At 31.8% G+C, this 23,440-nt stretch overlaps 1 protein-coding gene across 1 annotated transcript in view; it reads left to right on the top strand.

Annotated features, from left to right (window-relative positions):
• Window positions 1-538: 538 nt before the first annotated feature.
• The window catches only part of Myt1 (protein kinase, membrane associated tyrosine/threonine 1), a gene marked incomplete at its 5' end in the record, with an annotated part of 53,246 nt that continues 30,344 nt past the window's right edge, over window positions 539-23,440 (top strand). Inside the window, 7 exons of the mRNA XM_035365514.2 lie at window positions 539-682; window positions 8,210-8,360; window positions 12,215-12,309; window positions 13,308-13,390; window positions 13,472-13,597; window positions 19,760-19,835; window positions 19,926-20,048. Coding sequence (XP_035221405.2) covers window positions 539-682; window positions 8,210-8,360; window positions 12,215-12,309; window positions 13,308-13,390; window positions 13,472-13,597; window positions 19,760-19,835; window positions 19,926-20,048 — 798 coding nt within the window. The remainder of the gene's footprint in view (window positions 683-8,209; window positions 8,361-12,214; window positions 12,310-13,307; window positions 13,391-13,471; window positions 13,598-19,759; window positions 19,836-19,925; window positions 20,049-23,440) is intronic.

Below are 23,440 nucleotides of genomic sequence, written 5' to 3'. Positions count from 1 at the left end.
GCTCTCGAATACGAAAGTTTAACCAATTTAAGTTTTCTTAATTAGATCTTAGGTTTTATTCGTACAGAATCCAAAGTGCTGTTACTTTTCTGTATAATTTTGTTTTCACATTTTATAGATTTAGTGATGGCAATTGTAATATTTTACATTGTTTATAATTTCGCGCGCAGTTTTAGACATCGAGGGAGTAAGTTGTAATATAATGTGAAGTCTCAATGTATTCGCTATTTTGTTACTAAAATTAATATAGCATTTGAAAGATTTAAAATTATAAGCATCTGTCACATGCACTTTGTGAGTGTCAGTCCATATTTATGCAGTTATCTTTCTTTTTCTTAAAAGTGTTTCTAAGTTCTAATTTAATGTTAGTTGCTCGAAAGTTATTTTTTTACATTATTAGAGTTTGTCTTAAAGTATTTATAATAATATTTGTCATTGATTGTGATTTTTTTATTTGTTTATTCAGGGATTATTTCAGAATTTTTTTATTTGTTACAGATCTTGAGTTTTCTAGAATATTTTCCATTGATTTTTCTCAAATGGTGTGTACCTTCGATTAACTCTGGATTTGAGAAGTAGAGTCTTGAGCATCAGAGATGAAGTCTCTGATGTTTCGTCGGTCACTAAATCCCCTCTGCCTGCTCCAAAATTTTTCACAAAACAGTCATTTTCTTCTAAAAAGGTATTTTGTATTTTTGTTTTTATTCAAGTTAAGAAAATAATTAATAATAAAATAATGTTTTTCTTAAACTTAAATAAAACCTGAATCGGATTAATTAAAGTTGGATGTGCAGTGCATATTATCCATACCACTGTAAGAATATCAGCTAATGCTTTGCCAGCTGATATAGAAATGATTATTTCTGACATATACTTTAAATCAGGGGTTCTCAACCGGTGGTACACAGGAGGAAAATAGGTGGTATGCAAAGAAGCAAAAAAATTAAAACTCCAATATTCTGATTCAGATTTTGTCTAAAACTCGTAAATTTATGCGATCTGAGCTTTTTTCAAGACTGGTAGTAGTACTAAAGGTTTTCAATCTTTGTTTAGATGTAACGCGTTAGTCAAAAAGTTGAGAACCTCTGCTTTAAATATTATACTGTTAGAGTTGAAACATTGAAAAATTTCTGCAATTTTTTAAAAAATAATGTTTTAACCCGGGAGAAGTCGCGCGGAACACAGAGTCACCCATGCGTCAAAAATCAACAATCCTAACCGGAAATATTTCATTTTAATGAATCATCCTTTTAGTATCCTCCTGTTTGACACTCCCCTTGGAATGTGTATTGTTATTTTTGCTTGTTTTTCTTTTCTGCGAGAGAAGCAATCGTTTCTTGGAATCTATGAGGGAATGGGGTGACTGAGTAACCCCGTGCGACCGTTACTGCTTCGAAATTTTTCATTAGTAGAAGTTTAGCTGCGTGCTCTCAAGTGTTGCCATTGTGGTTCTGTTAGATTATTTGATAGATAATGGTTTACAAATGTAAATTTACCGAACATGAAAAAGAGATGGAATGCTTGAGAACTGTATTAGATGAAGTTGAGTCTTCTGAAGGAGAAATTGATCAAGATAGTAAAAATGAATCTGATAAAGAAATATACAGTTCTCACAACAGCGAAAGAGAATTTGAGCAGAATGATGAAGACGACGGAAATCCTGATTTAGTAAATAGTATTTTTATTAGCAAAAATAAAAGTTTGGCGGAACGGAAAACCAAATCAAAAAGTGAAAAAGGTCTTCTCAAATCATAACTCATTTAGCAGGATTAAAAGAAACTGCACGCAATATAAAGGAGCTTCTAGAAAGTTGAGAATTGTTTTTCGATGCTAAAATGATACAATCCATTGTAGAGTGTACAAATATTTATACAGTCAATAGTCATTAATCCAGACTCGTCGGGACTTCGGCGATTCCAGATTATCGATTTTTCCAGATTATAGATCATCAGTTTAAATCTGGTAAAATGGCATGCAGAAATTATAAAATTAAAAATATGAAAGCGTAATTTACGAAATAAAGAACAATTATAATCTAAAGGGTATCAAAATTTACAAAAAAAAAAAAAGCTTAATATTTATTTGTTTACTTTATTAAACATTTCTTTCAATGTAAGTTGTTTAAGTTGCTTCGTTTTTTATGTTATAATACATTCTCTTTAATTCTATAAACAGACATAATTTCTTGTTCAGTTACAAAGTTCCGCTGTTCAAGTCCTATAATTGCTGTGTCGAGAATACCGACTAATTTGTCAATCGAAATTTTTTCGTTTTCAATAACCTCTGTTACTTTTTTCGCTATCGGAAGCGAATTATAAAGACGAGGCATTTGATTTAAATCATATTAAAGACGAGATGAAATACTACATTGAGTAAGCAATTATAAGCCAAATAAAATAAAAACATCTGCTCTTAAGATAAGGATAGTGCTGACAGATCAACTTCCAATTCAATGCACGCCGCCGCCGCGTTAAAGATAAACAAACGTTAAAGTTTAGGTAAACTTCATCCATTTTTTGCAGCAATTCCACTTTTTGTTTAATGGACTCCGAAAGATACTTTCGCTTTGTATATCCTTTACATATTAGTAAATATATATCGGAAATTCTATTTGGCATAATCGAAAGTTCAAGCTTACTTTTATAAAATTGCTCTAACAGTCTGCAAAAAATAATAATCCGGATCCAATTCGAAGATTAAGGAACAACGCAATCTGCAACATTAACTGAAATAAATAATTAGATAATTTTAGCTTAGCTTATCCCGTCCGTTATACATTAAACGAGTATTCGTAAACGTATTTTGCGCACACGCACACTCAAATTAGCAGCGGTAAAGATCTTACGCGCATGCGTCAATGCGACGCATGCGCAGAAAGTTTGTAGCTTTGAGGTCCGGATTATGGGTGTCCGAATTAACGACTTTTGACTGTATTGGAAAAATATTACGACAAATGATGTGGAAATTAGAGCACTTTTTGGGCTTTTACATCTGTACGGCTTGCATAAATCATCACATAAAAATACGCAAGATTTGTGGGCTACTGAAAATTGAAACAGGCATTGCAATTTTACGGAACACAATGTCATATAAAAGATTTAAATTTCTTCTCAGGTGTCTGCGGTTAGACAATGTGACCAATCTTGAAGCTCGGAAAAAATTGGACAAACTGGCGGCTACGAGAGAATTTTTTACCGATTTCAATGAAAATTGCCAAAAGATATACCTTATTGGTAAATATGCTACTATCAAAGAAAAATTAGAGAAATTTAGAGGGTGGTGTTCCTTTTGTCAATATATACCCAGCAACCCATCGAAGTATGGAATCAAAATATTTGCCTTAGTAGATTCAAGAACTTTCTGCAGCTATAACATGGAGATATACGCAAGACAACAGTCGGAAGGTCACTTTAGATTTGAAATTACAAAACGCCTGTGCACCCCTTTGTTTGGGCAGAAATGTAACAATGGATAATTGGTATACAAGTTATCCTCTAGCAAAAGAACTTTTGTCAAAGAAGTTAACTATTGTAGGAACCCTGAACAGAAACAAGGCTGAAATTCCCACCAAGTTCATCCAAAGAAAAACTAGGAACGGTTATTTATCTATATTTGGGTTCTAAAAGAATGCGACAATAGTATCGTATGTGCCTAAAAAATCAAAATGTGTAGTTTTGTTATCTACAATGCATTGCAATGATGCCATTGATAAAAGTGATGATACGAAGAAACCAGAAATAATTTACTTTCATAATGCAACAAAAGGTGGTGTAGATAAAGTTGATGAAATGTTATCATTATATTCGACATCTCGAAAAACCAACAGATGGCCGATGGTCGTCTTTTACTGTGTTGAACATCACTGCAATAAATACCCGAGTTACTTTATTCCCAACAAAGACCTCTCCCTTACAATATGGAAATAGTAGAAAATTCCTAAAAAATTTGGCTATATCTCTTAGACAGCGCCTTACATAGAGATTACAAAAAATATGTCAATGTTTCCTAAAGTGGTTCGTGAAAGCATCGATAATGCGACTTCTAGTGTATCAGAAGAACACCCATCAAAGAAACCAAAATTCGACAAAGTCCGACGTGCTATGTGTCCAAGATCCAAAGACAATAAAACTATAATTTCTTGCAAAATATGTGATAATTTTTCGTGTAAAATTCATTCTTCCTGTGTTTGCCAGAAGTGTATGTTAGCTTCTGACTCCTGATTAGGTATATACTTATTTTGAATGGATTTTTTTCCTTAAATATTGAAATAAGTTTTTTAAGTAAAGAAGTATAGTTTCTAAATGAAATATTGCAATTATTGTTTATAATCAAATGATTTCAGTTGATTTTTGGATTATGGTAACTTGGCGAAAATTTGGCGACCAACTCTGCTACATCAACCCTCTATTTTTTTTTCGCCGCCATTTTGTCTTCACAAAGTAAAGACATTTATTTTCTTTTTATTTTCTTAACACTTTTTCCAACAATCTGCTAGCCAAATTACACCTATGCTAGAAATTTTATGGGACAAAACTGCTTAATCATGACAATTATTAACTGCAAAATTGGGAAAAAGTGCAGAATCGCAAACTCCTTGCCGCGTTTTTCAAAATCGCACATACACAGTAACCATGTACACGTCGACTTATTTTTACTTAACATCCCAGAATTGCACAAAAATGGCATTGCGCACACTCTTGACTTTATCCATCTAAACTGCTATTTTCTCATAAATTACAAAAATTTGCACGAAAATGCAGGAAAATTTTGTGAATCTTTAAACTCGGTAAAAAGCACATATATGAAATTACCTGATCGCGAAAAAGTATATACCCTATCCAAGGATGAACATTTCCACGTATAATATAAATAAAATATCCAAAAACTTTTACCTCTAAATTATCTATTATAAACGTCACCAACAAATTCATAACAAAACATTAAAAATGGTTACAAATACTTACTGTCAAATATTTAAATTATTTCCATGCACGTTTACATAGACTCAAACGTATACCATATTGCTACAAACATATAATTCACAAAATAACTACAATTTAATTAAAATATAATTAAACCATATACACATCGACTTATTTTTACTTAAAAAAACATCCCAGAATTGCACAAAAATGGCATTGCGCACACTCTTCACTATATCCTTGTACACTGCTTTTTTTCTCATAAATTAGAAAAATTTCACGAAAATGCATGAAAATTTTATGAATCTTTAAATTCGGTAAAAAGGACATATATGAAATTACCTGATCGCGAAAAAGCATATACCCTTTCCAAGGATGAACATTTGCACGTATAAAATAAATGAAATATCCAAAAACTTTTCCCTCTAAATTATCTATTATAAACCTCACCTGCCAATTTCTAACACAAACATTAAAAATGGTTCCAAATACTTAATGTCAAATACTTAAATTCTTTTTATGCACATTTACTTCTACTCAAGCATATTCCAAAATACTACATACATATAACTCTCAAAATCACGATCATTAAATTAATAAAAATTAGCTTACAATCCTAATTACTTTAAACTAAATCATTGCTAATAACAATTTTCCAATAATACCATATTAATTTATTTACTCCTTACATTTAGAACAATGCATAAAAATAATATCCTCAAATAATTAAAAATACTAACTTACCTAATCTTCTACAGAATCTTGAGTGCATGGCAGATCACAAAATGTCCATTTTCACCAGATTTCTTGCACCGCCATTCAAACTTATCTGTAATATCTTTCCTTTCACACAATCTCATTTCATACCCACATGTTTGACATTCATACTTATCCGCAATTAAGCAATTCTTTTCAATTACACATAAACGCAATAAAAATTTCAGATTTACTTTATATACGGCCATGGGATCCAAATATTAAGCAACACTGTTTCACAGAACATAGAATGAAACTAATGCTGTATAGCAGATATTTTTACGAATTTACCCCCTGTTCCGATTAAAGAACAGTGATTCGTCCATTAATGTCACATGACATATCTCATGATCTCTCGTTTCCCTCACACAAAATAATGCGTAATCGGAACTGAGTACTTCTCACATTATTCCCAAAGTCCTAGGTAGTATCCTTTATCGCCTCCAAAATGTCGCCAAACTACCTGTTACCATATTCCGAAGATCAGCCATGATTTCTATAAAATATATAACACATTTTCCTAATGAAACTGATTGGGGTGACATTGTCACCCCGCGCGATCTCCAACGTCAGTGTTGGGTGCGCGCCTTCTGCCGGGTTAATGATACTAGGGTATTCACAAACAAGATGGTCCTGCCCTTGAAAGGGATTGACCAAATGTTTTTGCCACCGAAGGCTTATTTTCAGTCTCAAGAAAAGTATTCGGTTAATCTTTGGATTATGGTAACTTGGCAAAAATTTGGCGGCCAACCCTGCTACAGCAATCTGCTAGTTTTTGCTTGGACGCCATTTTGTTTTCACAAAGTAAAGGCATGTTTTTTTTTTTAACTCAACATTTTTTTTCAACAATCTGCTAGCCGAATTACGCTTATGCTAGAACTTTTAACTTTTATGGAACAAAAGGGCTTAATCATAACGAAGATTAGGTGCGAAATTGGGAAAAAGTGCAGAATCGCAAACTGCTTGCCGCGTTTTAAGAATTGCTCATACATGGTATCCATGTACACGTCGACCTATTTTCACTTTAAAAAAAAGCCTAGAATAAAGTTATTACGACAACTGAAAATCAAATTGTGTCTATATTTGATGTAATTGCTTCAGTACATGCTCTGAAAGTTTCAGTGTTGAACAAGATAGAGGATAACTTTATTTCAATAAGTATATATATATATATATATAAACCTAGAAAAACTTGAAGAGAATAGAGATGTATTTCAATACGAAGTTATTGAATTTCAAGACGCTATTGTTTCATCTTATCAGACTACTGTTACATATTTGGAGAAATGGACAAAAAAAGGTATTTCAGGAGATGATATCCAAACATTTCAGACATTACAATACTTAAACATTTTCCACCAAAACTACCAACAAGCTCACAAATGCTTTCCAAAGTCATTATAAGTTTTCAAATTTTTTATAGAAGTGTGGATAATCAGAAAGTTCTATTTTTTTATATCTAGATTGCTACTATTTTGATGAAATTTTTAGCAAACAGTTTACCTTAAAAATTCACGAGTACTATACAGTCAAAAGTCGTTAATCCGGACTCGTCGGGACTTCGGCGATTCCGGATTATAGATCATCAGTTTAAATTTCGTAAGATGGCATGCAGAAATTCTAAAATTAAAAATATGAAACCATAATTTATGAAATAAAGAACAATTATAATCTAAACGTTTAACTAATTTCTTGTTCAGTTACAAAGTTCCGCTGTTCAAGTCCTATAATTGCTGTGGCGAGAATACCGACTAATTTGTCAATCGAAATTGTTTTGTTTTCAACAACATCTGTGTCACTTTCTCCACTATCGGAAGCGAATTATAATAAAGAGGAATTTGATTTAAATCATATCAAAAAGGGAGTACTTTGAGATGAAATACTACATTTAGTAAGGAATTGTAAGCCGAATAAAATAAAAACATCTGCCCTTGAAGATAAGGATAGTGCTGACAGATTAACTTCCAATTCATTGCGTGCCTTGGCATTCCCCCCCCCCCGGCCGCAGAGCAGCGTGAAATTGATAAACAGATTTTGGAATGGTTTGAGAAACAAAGGATATGCCTTTATCCATTTTTTGCAGCAATTCCACTTTTTGTTTGATGGACATCAAAACATACTTTCGCTTTGTAGATCCTTTGGGAGCTCCAGCATCGGAAATTCTATTTGACATAATCGAAAGTTCAAGCGTACTTTTATAAAATTGCTCTAACAGTCTGCAAAAAATAATAAGCTGGATCCAATTCGAAGATTAAGGAACAACGCAATCTGCAACATTAACTGAAATAGATAATTTTAGCTTATACTGTCCGTTATACATTAAACGCACATGCGTAAACGTATTATGTGCAGCCGTAAATGTCTTACGCGTCAACGCGACGCATGGGCAGAAAGTTTGTAGCTTTGAGGTCCGGATTATGGGTTAATGACTTTTGACTGTATAAGGTGTTTTTATATCTCTTGTAACAACATTTTAATAGGACATTTATATATAGTGATAAACTCTTAAATGATATTTTTGACTTAATTAGGAAAGGCTGAGTTTTCCTGCATCAAAGCCACCTCCGACCCCTAGAATAAAAGTTCAAGGTAAAGGCTGTGCTTCTGTGAGTCGTTTATTTTCTAATCAAAGCGGCTATTCAGACCAAGCCCAGAGTATCAGTTTTCGAGATTCAGCATCATGTATCCTTTTTATGAACTGCTTTTCGGAATCGGATCTCTTTTATGAAGCATCTCTGTATTAAAAGAATTTGTACTTTTTTTTTTCTGTTAACAGGGTACCACTTAGTGCTAAACATAAACATCCATATAATGTTTGATGTGTGAAAGTCCAATGTTATGCATATATTCATGCAATTTTCTGAAACTTTTTGAAGTGAAAGGAGATCACTGTGTATATGGGGAGAATGAAACTGTTGTTCTCCGCATGTGCACAGCGATCTGTTTTTGCTTGAAAAAATGAGAGAGTTGTGTAAATGTCGTCATTGTGCAACTGTTCATTATTCAATATATATATATATATATATATAGGCTGTTACATTTGGTCTCTGGTGCACCATTAACAGAAAAGTACAAAGAATTTAATATGTAGTTAATGTCATAAACTGGGACCCAACGAGCCCTCCAAAAAACTCAAATTGTAACATACAATACATTTATTAAGAACAAAATGTATACTTTTGTATATATGTATGATATATAAAACATATTTGCATCTTTATAAGGAATATATTTTTTGGAACAAAAATTAAATCCATAAAAATAATCTCACAGATGTTACTAAAATATCACAAAAATAAAACTGACCTTTTATTCCTTTTCTTTACTTTTTAACTGGGTCTTATTATTCAGTAAGTATGCATTTCACAACAATTAAAATCCTAATTTTCTAAGCAGTGAAGAATACTTTCAACAGTATCCTCTCATCGATCATTCAAAGAAAATATTCTTTTTTCATTATCGTTGTGACATGATATGGAAAAAATTATTTGTGCAGATTTATGCAATTTAACTCATTATATTAAGTCATCCAAGACTTAATATAATGAGTTAAATATATATAAGTCACTATATTAAGTCATCCAAGAAAATACAAAGTATTTCTTTAATTGTATTGTCCACAGTTTCAAATATTCGGTCATTGTTTTCTAAAATTTTATTATTTTATTACTTCTTCATGAAAGTCTTTATTATTAATATTATTTTCTTAACACAGATTTAACTTAAAAGGGTAAAAATTGAATTTTCAACTTTTCCGTTGCTACATTCTCAGTCTATGTAATAACATTTAAAGCTTCTATAATAGCTGGTAACAAAGACATCCATCTTGTTTTAAAATGTTAGAGCAAAGTTTTATGTTCTGCTCTAGCAAATTCTCAGAAATTTTTTAACTTTTGTGTCCTGACAGCGTACATAACAAAATAAATAAATATTTTTTGAATTATTAGATGAATGTCTCATGATAATTAGTCTACTGCTGTTTGTATTATATCTGTTTTAACAAAAGTTTCCTGCCACCACAAATATCGTTTGAGCAAACAGTTCATGTTCGCATGTTTAATCATATTTTGTCAAATGATTTTTGGCATTTGAAAGAAAGAAACTTGCTTTAGAAAAGTGTGTTGTTAAATTTGTAAAAAATATTATCTATATAAATATCGTTATCATATTATTATTATGTCTGAAATGGGACTATCATGCTACCAGATTAGAACCATCATTTATTTCCAGTTCTGTTGCAAAAAGTCAGCTACAGAATGTCACCAAATCATGTGTACAACTTTAAGTACTGATGTTACATCACATGACACTGTGAAGATTTGGTACCGGAAGTTCAAAAACAAAGACTATGACATTCAAGAAGCAGAGTACTCTGGCCTGCTGATGTTGATGAGGCCTGCCTGCAAGAACTTGTGGAAGAAGATCAGTATGCAACCACTCGAGAGCTTGCTAGGGAGTTACATGTTAGTGCAATGGCCATTGGTTGCATTACGCATTGCATAAACTTGATGTACAAGTTCAATTGCTGTGTGCTGCATGAGCTGACTTAAGCAGGTAAGGACACACATGTTTGAGCCTGCACTAATCTGCTCGAATATCAACACAAGGACAGAATTCTGTACTCAATCGTCACCTGTGATGAAAAGTAGATTTGCTTCAACAGCACAGACTGAAAATTGGGTTGGTCTGCACCCAGTGAGCCAGTTGGCTGCGTCACAAAGCGCAATTTGACTAACAAAAAGGTCTTGCTTAGTATCTGGTGGGATTGCTGTTGTATTATCCACAAATAGTATCTGGAAAGAGGTAAAATCCTTGACAGTAGGTATACAGTGAGATGCTAGTCCGTATTGATGCTGCTATCAAAGAAAAATACCAAACTGGGATCTGGTGCAAACAGGTAAAGTTCCATCAAGATAATGCAAGACCACATGTGTCTGCATTCACCAGATGGACTCTGTAGGGACTCTAATTTTATCTTTTGCCACACCTACCATATAGCCCTGACATGGCTTCTTTGGACTTCTACCTTTTTTCACACCTGCAGCTACATCTTTCTGGTGCTATCTTCCGTTCTGCACAGGACATCTGAAATAAGAGTGATCTATTTTTGGACTTGTGGCCACCATGTTTCTGGGCCGAAGATGTTGATTACTACCTGCACTAAAAGTACTGCTTTTGTGTTCCCCCCCCCCAACTTTATTAAGAACATTTTTTGGCTGAAAACTTTGGTTACAACCAGATAGTATGTAATATGCGAGCAGGTCACCCAGTTCATCCAGTATCTGTTCTAATTTCTGTTTTTAGTTTATTGTACGCATAATTAGTACCATGCCTCTGAAATCAATGATAACATTATCACCTCCAAATCTAATTCTAATCTTTATGTCAAATTTTAAATCCTTTAAAATCTGTATACAGAAATTGATGACCGTATCTGATATCTCTCCTCTTAAACTTTGTAATTTCAATAATTTTATATTTATGCCTGTTTTGGTATAATATTTAATACAGAGATGAAAAGGGTTTTTATTTTTTCATTATCATTACTTGCATCAGTATTGATGCTATAAAATGAGTAACTTTGAAGTTGAGAAGTTTAATAAATGAGATCAACCGAATGAGGCTCAAGACTTGTGTAATCAAACATATTGTTTTTGCTTTAGCTGAAGCATAGCGTGTAGTAATTTTTAAATCTGTAAATATTTTTGGTATTATCTTATTAAAACAGTCTGGAGAAGCAAAAGATTGCTGCAGTTTAAACTGTCATGTTTTACAAAATAATTCATGAGAGTTTTACTTATACTTGAGGATCATATGTTGGATTTATGTTTTTCCTTTCCAGTGTGATCTTTTATATCTGAAGTTCCCGCATGACTAAATATTTAAATATATATTACTGTGTTTGCAGAAGCCTTCATATTCTATTGTGCATTTTTCAATAAAAAAGTATTTCTCGCCACATTTGTTGGAAAATTTGCACTTTCTCTTTGGCAGGGCTAAAAAAATTGTAAAATATTTAGAAACGTTTTCATTAATTTTAGAAACAATGTTTAAGGAATTACTAGCTTAAATTTAATTAGTAAAAATGTATTTACATCAGTTGAAAAAAAATGAAATAAATTATATCTAAATAAATATTATCTTTTCCAACTTTGTCGTGAAATGCTTTGTAATCAACTGATCTGAGTAATCATCAAAACATCTCTGTGTACAGTTGCAGACTGAAAACTATGAGAATATGCAAGGAACACAGTGTGTTGTGTGCTGAGTTGAAGGGACGCTACTTGTTTGATAACACAAGCAGTAGTAAAAATCAAAAAGGTGTAAACCGGGACATTTGAACATCCTGAAAGATATAGCAAGGACACCAGGACTTGAAATTCAAAATTGGGACACCTACCAACTCTAGGTGATTGACACATAGTTTTTCAAAAGTGTATAGGTTAATGTTTATATCTTAATAATTTATTTGAGCTGTTGTAATATACGTACAATCTGTTCTTAATACATTTTGTTATACTTCTTTACGATATTAGCATTATCTTCAAAATATGATTCCAGCAGTAATAAATTATACTTTCATCAGTGTTTTGAAGTCATATGTAAGCTTGGCTCTGGATCATTTGGAGATGTAAGTTTTTTTAACTTTCATTCTCACTGTTTGTGTCTGAAAAGAACAGTATTATTTGTCTTAGTAATCTTTTCTAATCCTATTTACTAATTTTGGGGGGTACTTGTGGATCTTCAGGAAAACTGTGATGAAGTCTAGTATAGCAACCCTAAATTTTTCTGTACTTATCCTTCATCTGTGCCCTTTTATCTTTTGTATGCTAGTTTCTTGTGTTCAGTTCCTTGTTATATGATATTCCATATGCTTTTTTAAATTTATATTTCTGCTGTGTTCGTCCAAAAAAGGAAAATTCTGCTATGCATTGGGTGTTGGCTGAGCAATCATGAGATCAAACTTTACAATGAACTTACATGATACTGTACTAGTAAACAATACCTAAAAAAGAAAAGATCTATGACAGAAACTGGTTTAATAAATCAAAAATTCCTTTTTTGATTGCATTATGTTTTATCTAATGTTGATTAGAAAAAATTATCAATCAAGTAGTACTAGAAGCAATTAAATATTTGTAATGATTAATATTTCTACTTTATGAAGAAGTTTGCTAAACTAAAGACTAGATCAGAAGACCCAATAAAAATTTTTTAATTGGCGAGTTTTTTTGTGTATAGGATTGATCTCATGTAAACTAAATTTTTAGGTACTTTGATAATTCTCTAAAAAAGTAGAATGGTTTCAGTTGAAGTTCTTAAAAGGCACTAAAACACTTTTCTAAAATATCATACTTGAAATCTCATTTTGCTGAATATATGTGACAAAAATATTGGAGCTGCTAAAATTGTTTCCTAGCTATTCCTGTGGCAGTTGCAGAATCATTGCTGCTAAAAATTTGTGTTTAGTTTGGTGAGTTAGTTTGTTGGTTCACCCAACAAACTAACTCACTTCTTGGTGTGTGTGTGTGTAAAATTTTGGAAAACTAATTGCCTCGAAGATCTGCAAGTAACAATTTTTGTTGTTTTATTTGAAAATTTTAATTTAGGTTATACTTGTTGTTATAGGTTTTTAAAGTAAAATGCAAAGAAGACGGAAAATATTATGCAGTCAAACGTGCTAAAGAAAAATTTACTGGAAGATCTGACAGGTTTCTAAGTCTACTTTATTTACTGTATAAATGTTGATAGTTTGCAAAATTTGATAATAATAAATTTTATTGTGATTTCAGAGCACGGAAAATACAGGAAGTCCAGAAGCATGAACAACTACCTAGTCATCCAAACTGTGTTACCTTTTACAAAGCTTGGGAAGAAAAACAGTATCTTTACATTCAAACTGAATTATGTAGTTGTAGGTAAGTTAACAAAATTGAGCATATTTTTTAGCTAATGATGTAATTTGTTTCTTAACCTTTAAAATACAGTGAATCTTTCCTAAGATGAGAATTCTATATGTAATTTTGATTTTCTATGAAACTGGTTGTCATAGGCAATGTTCTCAGAAATATTGATGAGTTTCAAAGATAGTTACCACAAGAGAGCTCATTTATTTGTGATTAAAAAGAAACAAAAGCCACATGTCTTAAACCTTAATCTCTCTCTCTATATATATATGTTTAAAGAAGAAAGTCTGTGTGTTTGTTCGCTAATTACTCAGTCAGTACTATAGTTTATGTCACCAAATGTTCTACTATTCTTTTCTGGGTCCTAAAAAAAGTTGACGTCCACTTTTTTCTTAAAAAAAAAAAAAAAAAAAAAAAAAAGTAGCTAAAATCAGAGATATTAATTAAAATCTCTGAAAAAGGATAATTTTCGCCCTCATTTTTCCGAGTGGCAACAGTCTCGCAAGCTGGAGCTAAAAATCTGCTTTATTTCGAAAGTTGTTGCCATTGCTCACTTTCAAATCATGGAGTTTGTTAAGAAAAAAATTTTAAGTTTTACAATGAAATAAAAATATAGCATTTCTAAACATTAAATGCATTATTCCAGATTCCAGAAATTCATGGGAAGCCATTTCGAATGCGTACAACTTTAATTAGGCAAGATATTAATTAAAAACTCCAAAAACATTAATTTTCGCACTCATTTTCCTGAGTGGCAACAGTCTTGTGCGTTGGAGATAAAAATGCTTTATTTCGAAAAGTGTTGCTTCTACTGGCTTTCAAATCGTAGAGTTTGTTAATCAAAAATTCATAAGTTTTACAAAATCTACATATATAAGGAATATTGTCTGTTTGTTTGTTTGCATTATTGATTTCTGATTAATTATGATAAATTTTTTGTCACATTCAATCTATAAAAATTGACTATAGGTGAAATATGGGATGGAACTTGAGCTTTTACAACCATTTGATTAGAAAGAGGAAAATCATTAAAAACTGCATGCCATTGTTGCTGATTATAATGAGAGAGAATTAGTTTGTTTTTCTATGAAAATTTTTTATGTGGATTCCATATCCCATCAGACTGAAAAATGTATCACTATGAATCGTATTTTTTGCATCATTATTAGAGAAGGATTACAGGGGTATCGTTCTCTCTGTTGTTAGATGCATTGCCCTCAATCTAACTTAACTGCCATTGGGTACTTCCACTAGTCTAAAGTAAATATTAGATAACCTTAATCCAAAAAAAAAAAAAAAAAATGTAAGATAATTTTGAATTGTGGCTAGTTTTTGATGAAGGATAAGAAACATAGATACTTTCTTGTTAAAGCAGCCATAAATTCACTTAAGCCTACACAGGCTAATTATAAATTTAGTCTCTGCATTAGTAGCTACACAGGCTAAGTACTAAAGCAGACACTCCTTTACCAACATTTAAAATTTGCATGTAATACAGTCAAAAGTCGTTAATTCGAACACCCATAATCTGGAATGATCTATAATCTGGACCTCAAAGCTACAAACTTTCTGTGCATGCATCGCGTTCACGCATGCGCATAGGCATTTACGAGTGCGCGTAAGACTTTTACGGCTGCAAATATGTGTGTGCGCATGCGCGTTTAATGTGTACCGGACGATATAAGCTAAGCTAAAATTATCTAATTCAGTTAATGTTGCAGATTGCGTTGTTCCTTAATCTTCGAATTGGATCTGGCTTATTATTTTTTGCAGACTGTTAGAGCAATTTTATAAAAGTAAGCTTGAACTTTCGATTATGTCAAATAGAATTTCCAATATATATTTACTAATATGTAAAGGATCTACAAAGCGAAAGTATGTTTCGAAATCTGTTTATCAATTTCACGCCACGGCGCACAATGAATTGGAAGTTGAGCTGTCAGCACTATCCTTATCTTCAGGGCAGATGTTTTTATTTTGTTTGGCTTATAATTCCTTACTAAATGTAGTATTTCATCTTGATGTACTCCGTCTTTGATATGATTTAAATCAAGTTACTCATCATTATTATTCGCTTCCGATAGTGAAGAAAGTGACCCAGAGGTTATTGAAAACGAAAAAATTTCCATTGACAAATTAGTCAGTATTTTCAACACAGCAATTATAGGACTTCAACAGCGGAACTTTGTAACTAAACAAGAAATTATGTCTGTTTAATAGAATTAAAGAGAAAGTATTATCACATGAAACGAAGCAACTTAAACAACTTTTATATTGAAAGAAATGTTTAATAAAGTAAACAAATAAATATTAAGCTTTTTCTTTTTGTAAATTTTGATATCCTTTAGATCATAATTGTTCTTTATTTCATAAATTACGGTTTCATATTTTTAATTTTGTAATTTCTGCATGCCGTCCTACCAGATTTAAACTGATGATCTATAATCTGGAATCGCCGAAGTCCCGACGAGTCCGGATTAACGACTTTTGACTGTAGTTTATAATTAATTTTATTTAGTTTGGTGAAAAATGCAGTGCTCGTTTAAACGAGGAAGTACTGAAAAATATTTCATTTAGGTTTGAAAGCATTCTGAATCATCTCTTATTTAGCAAGTGGGATATTTTCCAGTGTATAATATAATGCACCAAACTAGTTTCTGTAAATGGTATGCATGCCAACTTGTTTCTTCCAGCAGAAAATATTATAAAATTTATTTAAGGCAAAAATTTATTTGAATTGATTTTGTTCCCCATATGTTTCCTTTAAAATATGTCATTATCTTTTATGACAACGTTCATATTTTCAAAGTATTACCAATAATAAGTTTTTAAAATGTGCCACTCTTGTATAGTTCTTTGTTTATTGAAATAACTAACCTAAGCAACATTTTTCTTATGTTTAAGACCCCTCTCCCTTGTTGTGCTATTATGAAAAAGATCCAACAGATGTGATAACATAAGTATTGATTTTTTAATTATGTAATAGAACTCTATTTAAGAAGTTTTTCTAAGCCCACCACATTTTTTGGTTTTGGTAGAATTAATTCAATGTGGAATCACCTTAATATAATGCATATATCAAAATGCAATCAATTTTCTGGCTGCAATGCAGTAATCGGAACTGCATTTTCCTGTGTGTAAATCGACGTCTAGTTTTCATTGACATAATCAGTAATTTTAGGTATAACTGGGGCATAAAAATTATCTTTAGTTCAGGGATCTCCAAACTACAGCCCGAGGGCTGAATCTGGCCCAAGAGCACTAATGATCTGCCCCACCAGGGGTTTCTTTAGAATAATGTTATAAAATTTAAAGTACAAATAACATACACATTAACTATTTTATATAATAGATAATCTAGAAATGTGTTGCCTGTCATACATGTTCTTTATAAAGCATCTTATAAACATTATACAACTGTTTCTAAATTTACAATGAGTGAAGTACTGTAACACTCAAAATAAAAAAATCTCATTTAGACACGAATGACTTCCTCATATGTCCTTTAAATTGCATACATGTTTTGCCGCTCTTCATTTAAACTTGTTTCCTCAAATTTCATTAGAGATATATTTCTCATTCAATCAATTCAGTTCTCAATTCACAGCAAGACAAAAAAATACATAAAAACTCGAAACATCTTCAAACAAAGCAAGAGTTTAAAATATAAACAAATAGTGCCTTAGTTAGTAGCACTGGAGTAACTTTTAAATTGTTGATAATTCTACAACTAGTGTATGCAGATTAACTAAAGTCGTAAAATCCTTAATTGAATAAGAAAAATATAATTTGGTCACTTTTAGAGCAAAAAATGCACAATTTTCAATTGTATAAGAATAAAAAAAATGAGCTTACTGAGCCTGGTAACAGAGTGGGTATATATATATATCTAGAGAGAGAGAGAGAATTTTAAGGCAGCCAATTGCAATCAAAAAGGGCAGTCCAATATACAAACCTTCAACATTTTGAGAGCACTCGTTTCTGAATTATGCAAGATACATACATACGCAGTACAGACTTCACAAAAAAATATATCTCCTGAATATATTTTGCAACCCATTTTGGGAAAATGGTACTGTATTCTGTGCGTATGTAGAGATGTCACATACATCCCGCCCCCCAAAAAAATCATTCTGATGGATTCGAGAGAGGTCAAAATTGATATTTTCAATGAAATACGATATTCTAAATTTTTCCCGATTACAATAATTCTTTTACTGCACACAAGAAAATAAAAAATTCTCATGATACATTTTACAAGAATAAAGGTTTTCTGGGTTATCTTTCCTACTTTCATAGTAGTATTCCAGGTTGGTTGATAGAAATTTTCAGTAGTGATTTTATTTTAAACTTAATTTTTGTTCTGTACATGATGTAATTTATTTTAATCTTGGAGTTTTTTTTTTTTTTTTTTTTTTTTTCACACAAAACTTATCCAGAATATGAAATACTTATGGGCAAAAGTTTGCACTTGACCAAAATGTAAGTAAAATGCGCTGATAAATTGTGCCAATGGGGAGGTAAAACCATTGAAAAGTAAAGTAAAGTAAATCAAAGAAATGTGTAACATTCTGAGACAAAAATATATTTTTGTAAATATTTAAAAACAGCTTTAAGAAATTTATGTTAGGTGAAATTGCATGAAAGCCCAAAAAACAAGACTTTTTGTGAGATCATAGCTTATAAATCCAATCATAAAAATCTCACTCTCTTGTTTAACAACATGTATGCTGTTCATCATAATTGTATCGCCGTGGTATGATGAATTAACTCGATATTGGCTCTCGAATCTTCGTGAAAGAGCCAATATGGCCTATGGGCTAAATAGTTTAGAGACTGCTGCTTTAGTCATTCCTAATCTAAGATGTAGGTTTTTAACCTTGAAAGCAGAAAAGCTGAGTCTATTTAAAAATCATTTAAGAAATGAGATAATTCACTTCTTTGTATTGAGAAGGAGATCCCTGTATGTAGAAAGCGGATAGTGCAAATGAAGCATTTGTAATTCAGACACAAAATAAAGATCCATGTGATGGAGTTAAATAGTGACAGAAGATAAAAGGACAATTGATTTCAAGTGATGATAGTTAATTTTGGTCTTAATTTTAAGGTAAAATAATGGAAAAAAAATAATAATAAAAAATAAAAATAAAAATTTCCAGGATTAATATGGACATTAAGGTTTTTTAGAAACAATTTTTGATTCTTAAAAGTCAATTTCAGACAAACCTGGCTCTTAATTTTGCTTATCTGACATTTCTGTCTCTTTTTTTATGTTGACTATTCTTGAATCGGAATAAGCATTTTGGATAAATTTGGAATTTATATCGCATGGTGCATAATTTGAGTTGTAGAATCAAAATATGGAAAAGAATTGATGTTATTTCAGAAAAAGTCTGATTTTGTGTCAAAATACCTATGTTGGAACAATGCTATATATAAATCTAATATATACTCTAAGTTGTGTTTTTGAGACATGGAAAACACAATTTGAATTTTGTCTATTGGCCCAGTAGAACGTGAGATATAGAACTGTCCCCTGCAGTGTTCAATTGCATACCATTGTAGATAAAAACAACTTTCAAATATTATGAGATTATGTATTTTCTTTGTTGTTATCCCATGCATCTTCCCCCTCTTTTTTTTTTTTTTTTTTTTTTTTTTTTTTTTTTTTTTTTAATTATATATTTTCCATAGACAGTTTTGTTTCTATGTGATGGTTTGCGAAAAGAATTTCCATCATTCAATTGTGTACAAATTTAACTTGTCCTTGAATATGGATATAGCCTAAGTAATCCTCAGTGTAGTTATTCCACATATGTTAATTGGGGATTCTTTAATACAGAGAATCCTTTCCAAGATGACTATCCATTTTCAAGAGATATTAATTTTATTAATTTCTTTGTGGGGTTGGTCATGTTAGAGAGATCATGTTTTGTGCTATTGGGTATATATGCTCTCAGATATATTGGCCAGATTATTAGAGCATACTAGAGCATTCACTGTTAATTAGTTTAAAGTTCTTCAAGCCATGGACATATACTAGAAATCTTTACTTCGATCTAGATTACCCAAATTTGCAGACTGTAAAAACTAAAGGTTTTATTTATTTATTTGCCTTTCAGAATTTTAATGCATAAGTATTTTGTATTGAACAACTTTTTTTATCTCCTCCAGCTTAAGTCAATATGCAGATAAGAATCATAACATTCCAGAAAGTATCATCTGGTCGTACTTAATCGATTTGTTATCAGTAAGTAGATTTGTTAATTGCTTTTTATCTTGCTTTTATTAAGACTTTAACAGACACATTTGCAATATCTTTTTCTCCCTCTCCCTTTAGGCTGTGAAGCATTTACATAACCACAATTTAGTTCATTTAGATATTAAACCTGACAATATTTTTATTTCGGAGGATGGTGTGTGCAAACTCGGTGATTTTGGTCTAGTTCTTGATCTGTCAAAGGTATTTCATTTCTTATATCAAATTCAAGTTAAATATACATCTCATCTTTATTTTTTGTCTTACTTCTTTATATATATACATATATATAGAGAGAGAAAGAGCTAAACTAGGTAGTGGAGAGTTTGCTGTTTATATATATATATATATATACCCTAAATTTGTATGTTGTATGATCTTAAATATATATACAGGCTGTTTATAAATGAATGGTACAGTTTTAAAAATTAATAATAAATCAATTTATTACCTTACCCGTGGTAAAACCTTCACTGTAAGCATTGGCGACTGTCTGTGTGCTCTGTTTTGGTGTGTCTAGATCTTTGGAAATGCACGAGCCAGTTTTCTTCGAACAAGAAAATGTGATTGATGACTCATTTCGAGACATGATGGAAATCTGTTTGTTACCCTAGCTGAACACCAATTCTGATGATTACATTTTGCAACTGGACAGTACTGCACTCAGTTCTCGCAGGAATGTACAAGAGTTTCTTAATCTTGTAGTTCACTAATGCTGGATCCGACATGCTGCAGCAGCAGACAGCCTTCTTCCCTAGCCACCCCGTTTGCTGGATTTAACACTATTCAATTTCTTTTTCTGGAATATTCGATTATTCTTACACCGCCAACGCCCGTGAGCCTTGGGGGAAGTTTGTGATTGGATAAAGCATGCACTGCAGACCGTCACGACAAATATGCTACAAGTATGAGAAGAATTTGATTATCATGTAAATGTGTGTCATGTGATGAAGGGTGCACATACTGAAGGATTGTGATTAATGCAACTAAAACTTGGACGGTTTCCTCTGCTTCTGCTGTAAGGTTTGCCCATATAAAATAATACAGTGATTTATTATTAATTTTTAAAACTGCACTATTCTTTTATTAAACACCTTGTATGTATATGTTGAAATTTTTCCACAAGTCAGGATGGATGTTCATGAAAGGAAAATATTATAAAGTTTCCGAAATGACCAAGATGTACTATAATACCATTATAACCTCTTTTGCTTCAGTTTCACATATTGAAACAAAACTAATCATACTGAAATTTATTTATAATAAAGAACCCACATGATGTATATGTATCATAAATATCCCTTATCTTTTGTGATACAAACTTTCTAATAAAAATACTAAATTTTTATTCGCATTTAAAACATTAGGTTTTTGCCAATCATAGCTGTAATGTGTTATTGTTAGGAAAATTTCCTAGTAAAAATAGAGTATTGGCTGCTTATTGATTTGTTTAGTCAAAATCCATTCTATCTGCATGTGTATCTAAATTAAATTGAATCATCCATTAGAAAGTGCTATTTTTTCAAATGAGGGAAACTTTTTATTTGGAAATTCAAGAAATGAAACTTTAAAATTTACTTTTTATCACATGTTTCATTATGTAATTTTAAATTATTGTGGGTTTATAAACTTTTATATAATTTAGTTAACCCTTCAGCACACGCGCATCACTGTGCTACGTTAGTACACGCGCGGGACAAATTTTACCCCAGTGTTTGTTTTTCGAATTTACTCCCCAACATATAAATAAATGCATTTTCTTTGTTTTAAATAAATGTATAAATATAACTCAATATAATGTATTACAATTATTCATATCAAAGAATAGATTCTAAATACGAACATTAAAAAATATAAATAACACATAGGTTTTCCTCCCCCCCCCTCCTATCTGAGTTTAATTATTCAAATAATCTCGTTTTGAACAATCCTCACATAGTGTGACAACATATTTTTACAGACAATTTCTTAGGGTGAAGGTCTGCTACATCTTCTATTCCTGCCAACCTTTTTACTCCAGTTTTGAGTTCTTTCGATAGAGAGAGAGGAATTGCAGCCCTTTTTTCAGGACATGTTCTATGCTAAATCTTTGAGAAAAGCTCTTCGGTTCATATTCACTTGGTCGTTATTTGATAGACGAATAATAAAAGCATTTATACTTGCAATGTTCATTAGTCCGAAAAATACCATTAGAGCCCAGCGGCAGCACTTTCTTGAAACAGACTAAGTTCCATATAACTCATCAACAGTATAAACATCACCTTTTGTAGAGTTGCAAAAAGTTATCATTTCCAGCTTGAGCTGCTGTTTAGACGATCGATTTGATTATCCTCATGCATGGACGATAGAACAAGAATCGATTTACTCTTTTTTGGAACCTATGAAGTAAGAGTTAATTCTTTACCTCTAAATCCAAAACGCGAAGAGTGCAGAAGCCTGTTTTATTTGGCAGAAATTCTGGAATTTCACGCTTATCTTTTCGAAGTGTCCCAAAACATGTCAATCTGTCTGTGCTTTTCAATACTTCATTGGCCAAAGGAATGATCATGTACCAATTCTCCCTAGTTATATTTCTTTCAGTGCCACTTATGGGTGCAATAAGTCTTTGTACAACATCTAAAGCCACATTTGATTGTCTATATAGTCCGACAGACTGCTGCTTTCTATGTTTTATGCGTAAAATGTATGAGAATCGCACAAAGCAAAAGTTTTTATTCCATATCTTGGAAACTTACTTTTTATATATTGTCTGAATCGACATCTTTCTTGAAAAGGTTCTAATTTTTCATCTATAGTACAATATTCAGATAATACATTTTTCGTATGTTTTTGACAAATATTTCAAGAACATTTCTAATAAGTGTCATCTAGCCGTCATCTTTTGCTCTGCTAGTAAATTTATGTCATTAAACCTAATACACCTCAACAGGAAGTGGAATCGGTTGATAGACATTATTATTCCGCTTCCGTCAGCTGACCACAAATCTTTGCTTTGAGAAGTGCTGCTCTCAGCACTCCAGCATAATATAATAGGAAAAGCAACGCCTTCAATTCAGCTGCACTTGTTTCTTGTGCATCACATTCTCTAGAGAGTTTGTTTGTTATTGATGAAATGTAAATGTTTGTTGATTTCACCAATTCTTCCATTATTTCTTCATCAAAAATTTGCAATAAACACTCAGTTGGATTTTTCGAATTTCAAAAACTTTTCTTGACGCCAGGTAAATGTGTCACTATAATGTGCGGTCGTGTCCGAACATTTTTCGATGGTAATTTTTTACTTCAAATTGTTCCATATTTTCAAACGTAAAAATCATCTGATGTCAAAGAAGATATGCTCCCTAAATCATGTGAATCATCATATTACTAGTCAGAATCAGTTTCGTGAGCACTTTCAGAAATATTATCGCACTCAGATTCGGAATCTTCAATTTCGCTATCAGTTTCAACACTAGCGGGAAGAACCCACAGTCTTTACGATTCTCGCTCGTACACACTCATCTCAATGAATGTTTTTCTAGAAGTGAAACGTTAGTACACGCGCGGGGTAGCTACATTCCCATCGCACATTACTTCCCCGAAAACACAAATTCCCA

This window comes from Stegodyphus dumicola, chromosome 5 (genome assembly GCF_044657685.1).
Source record: "Stegodyphus dumicola isolate Sdum_Otavi_A_Nest chromosome 5, ASM4465768v1".
NCBI lineage: Eukaryota > Metazoa > Arthropoda > Arachnida > Araneae > Eresidae > Stegodyphus > Stegodyphus dumicola.
Note: the sequence above shows the minus strand (reverse complement) of the source record. Positions and strands in the feature narration are given on the sequence as shown.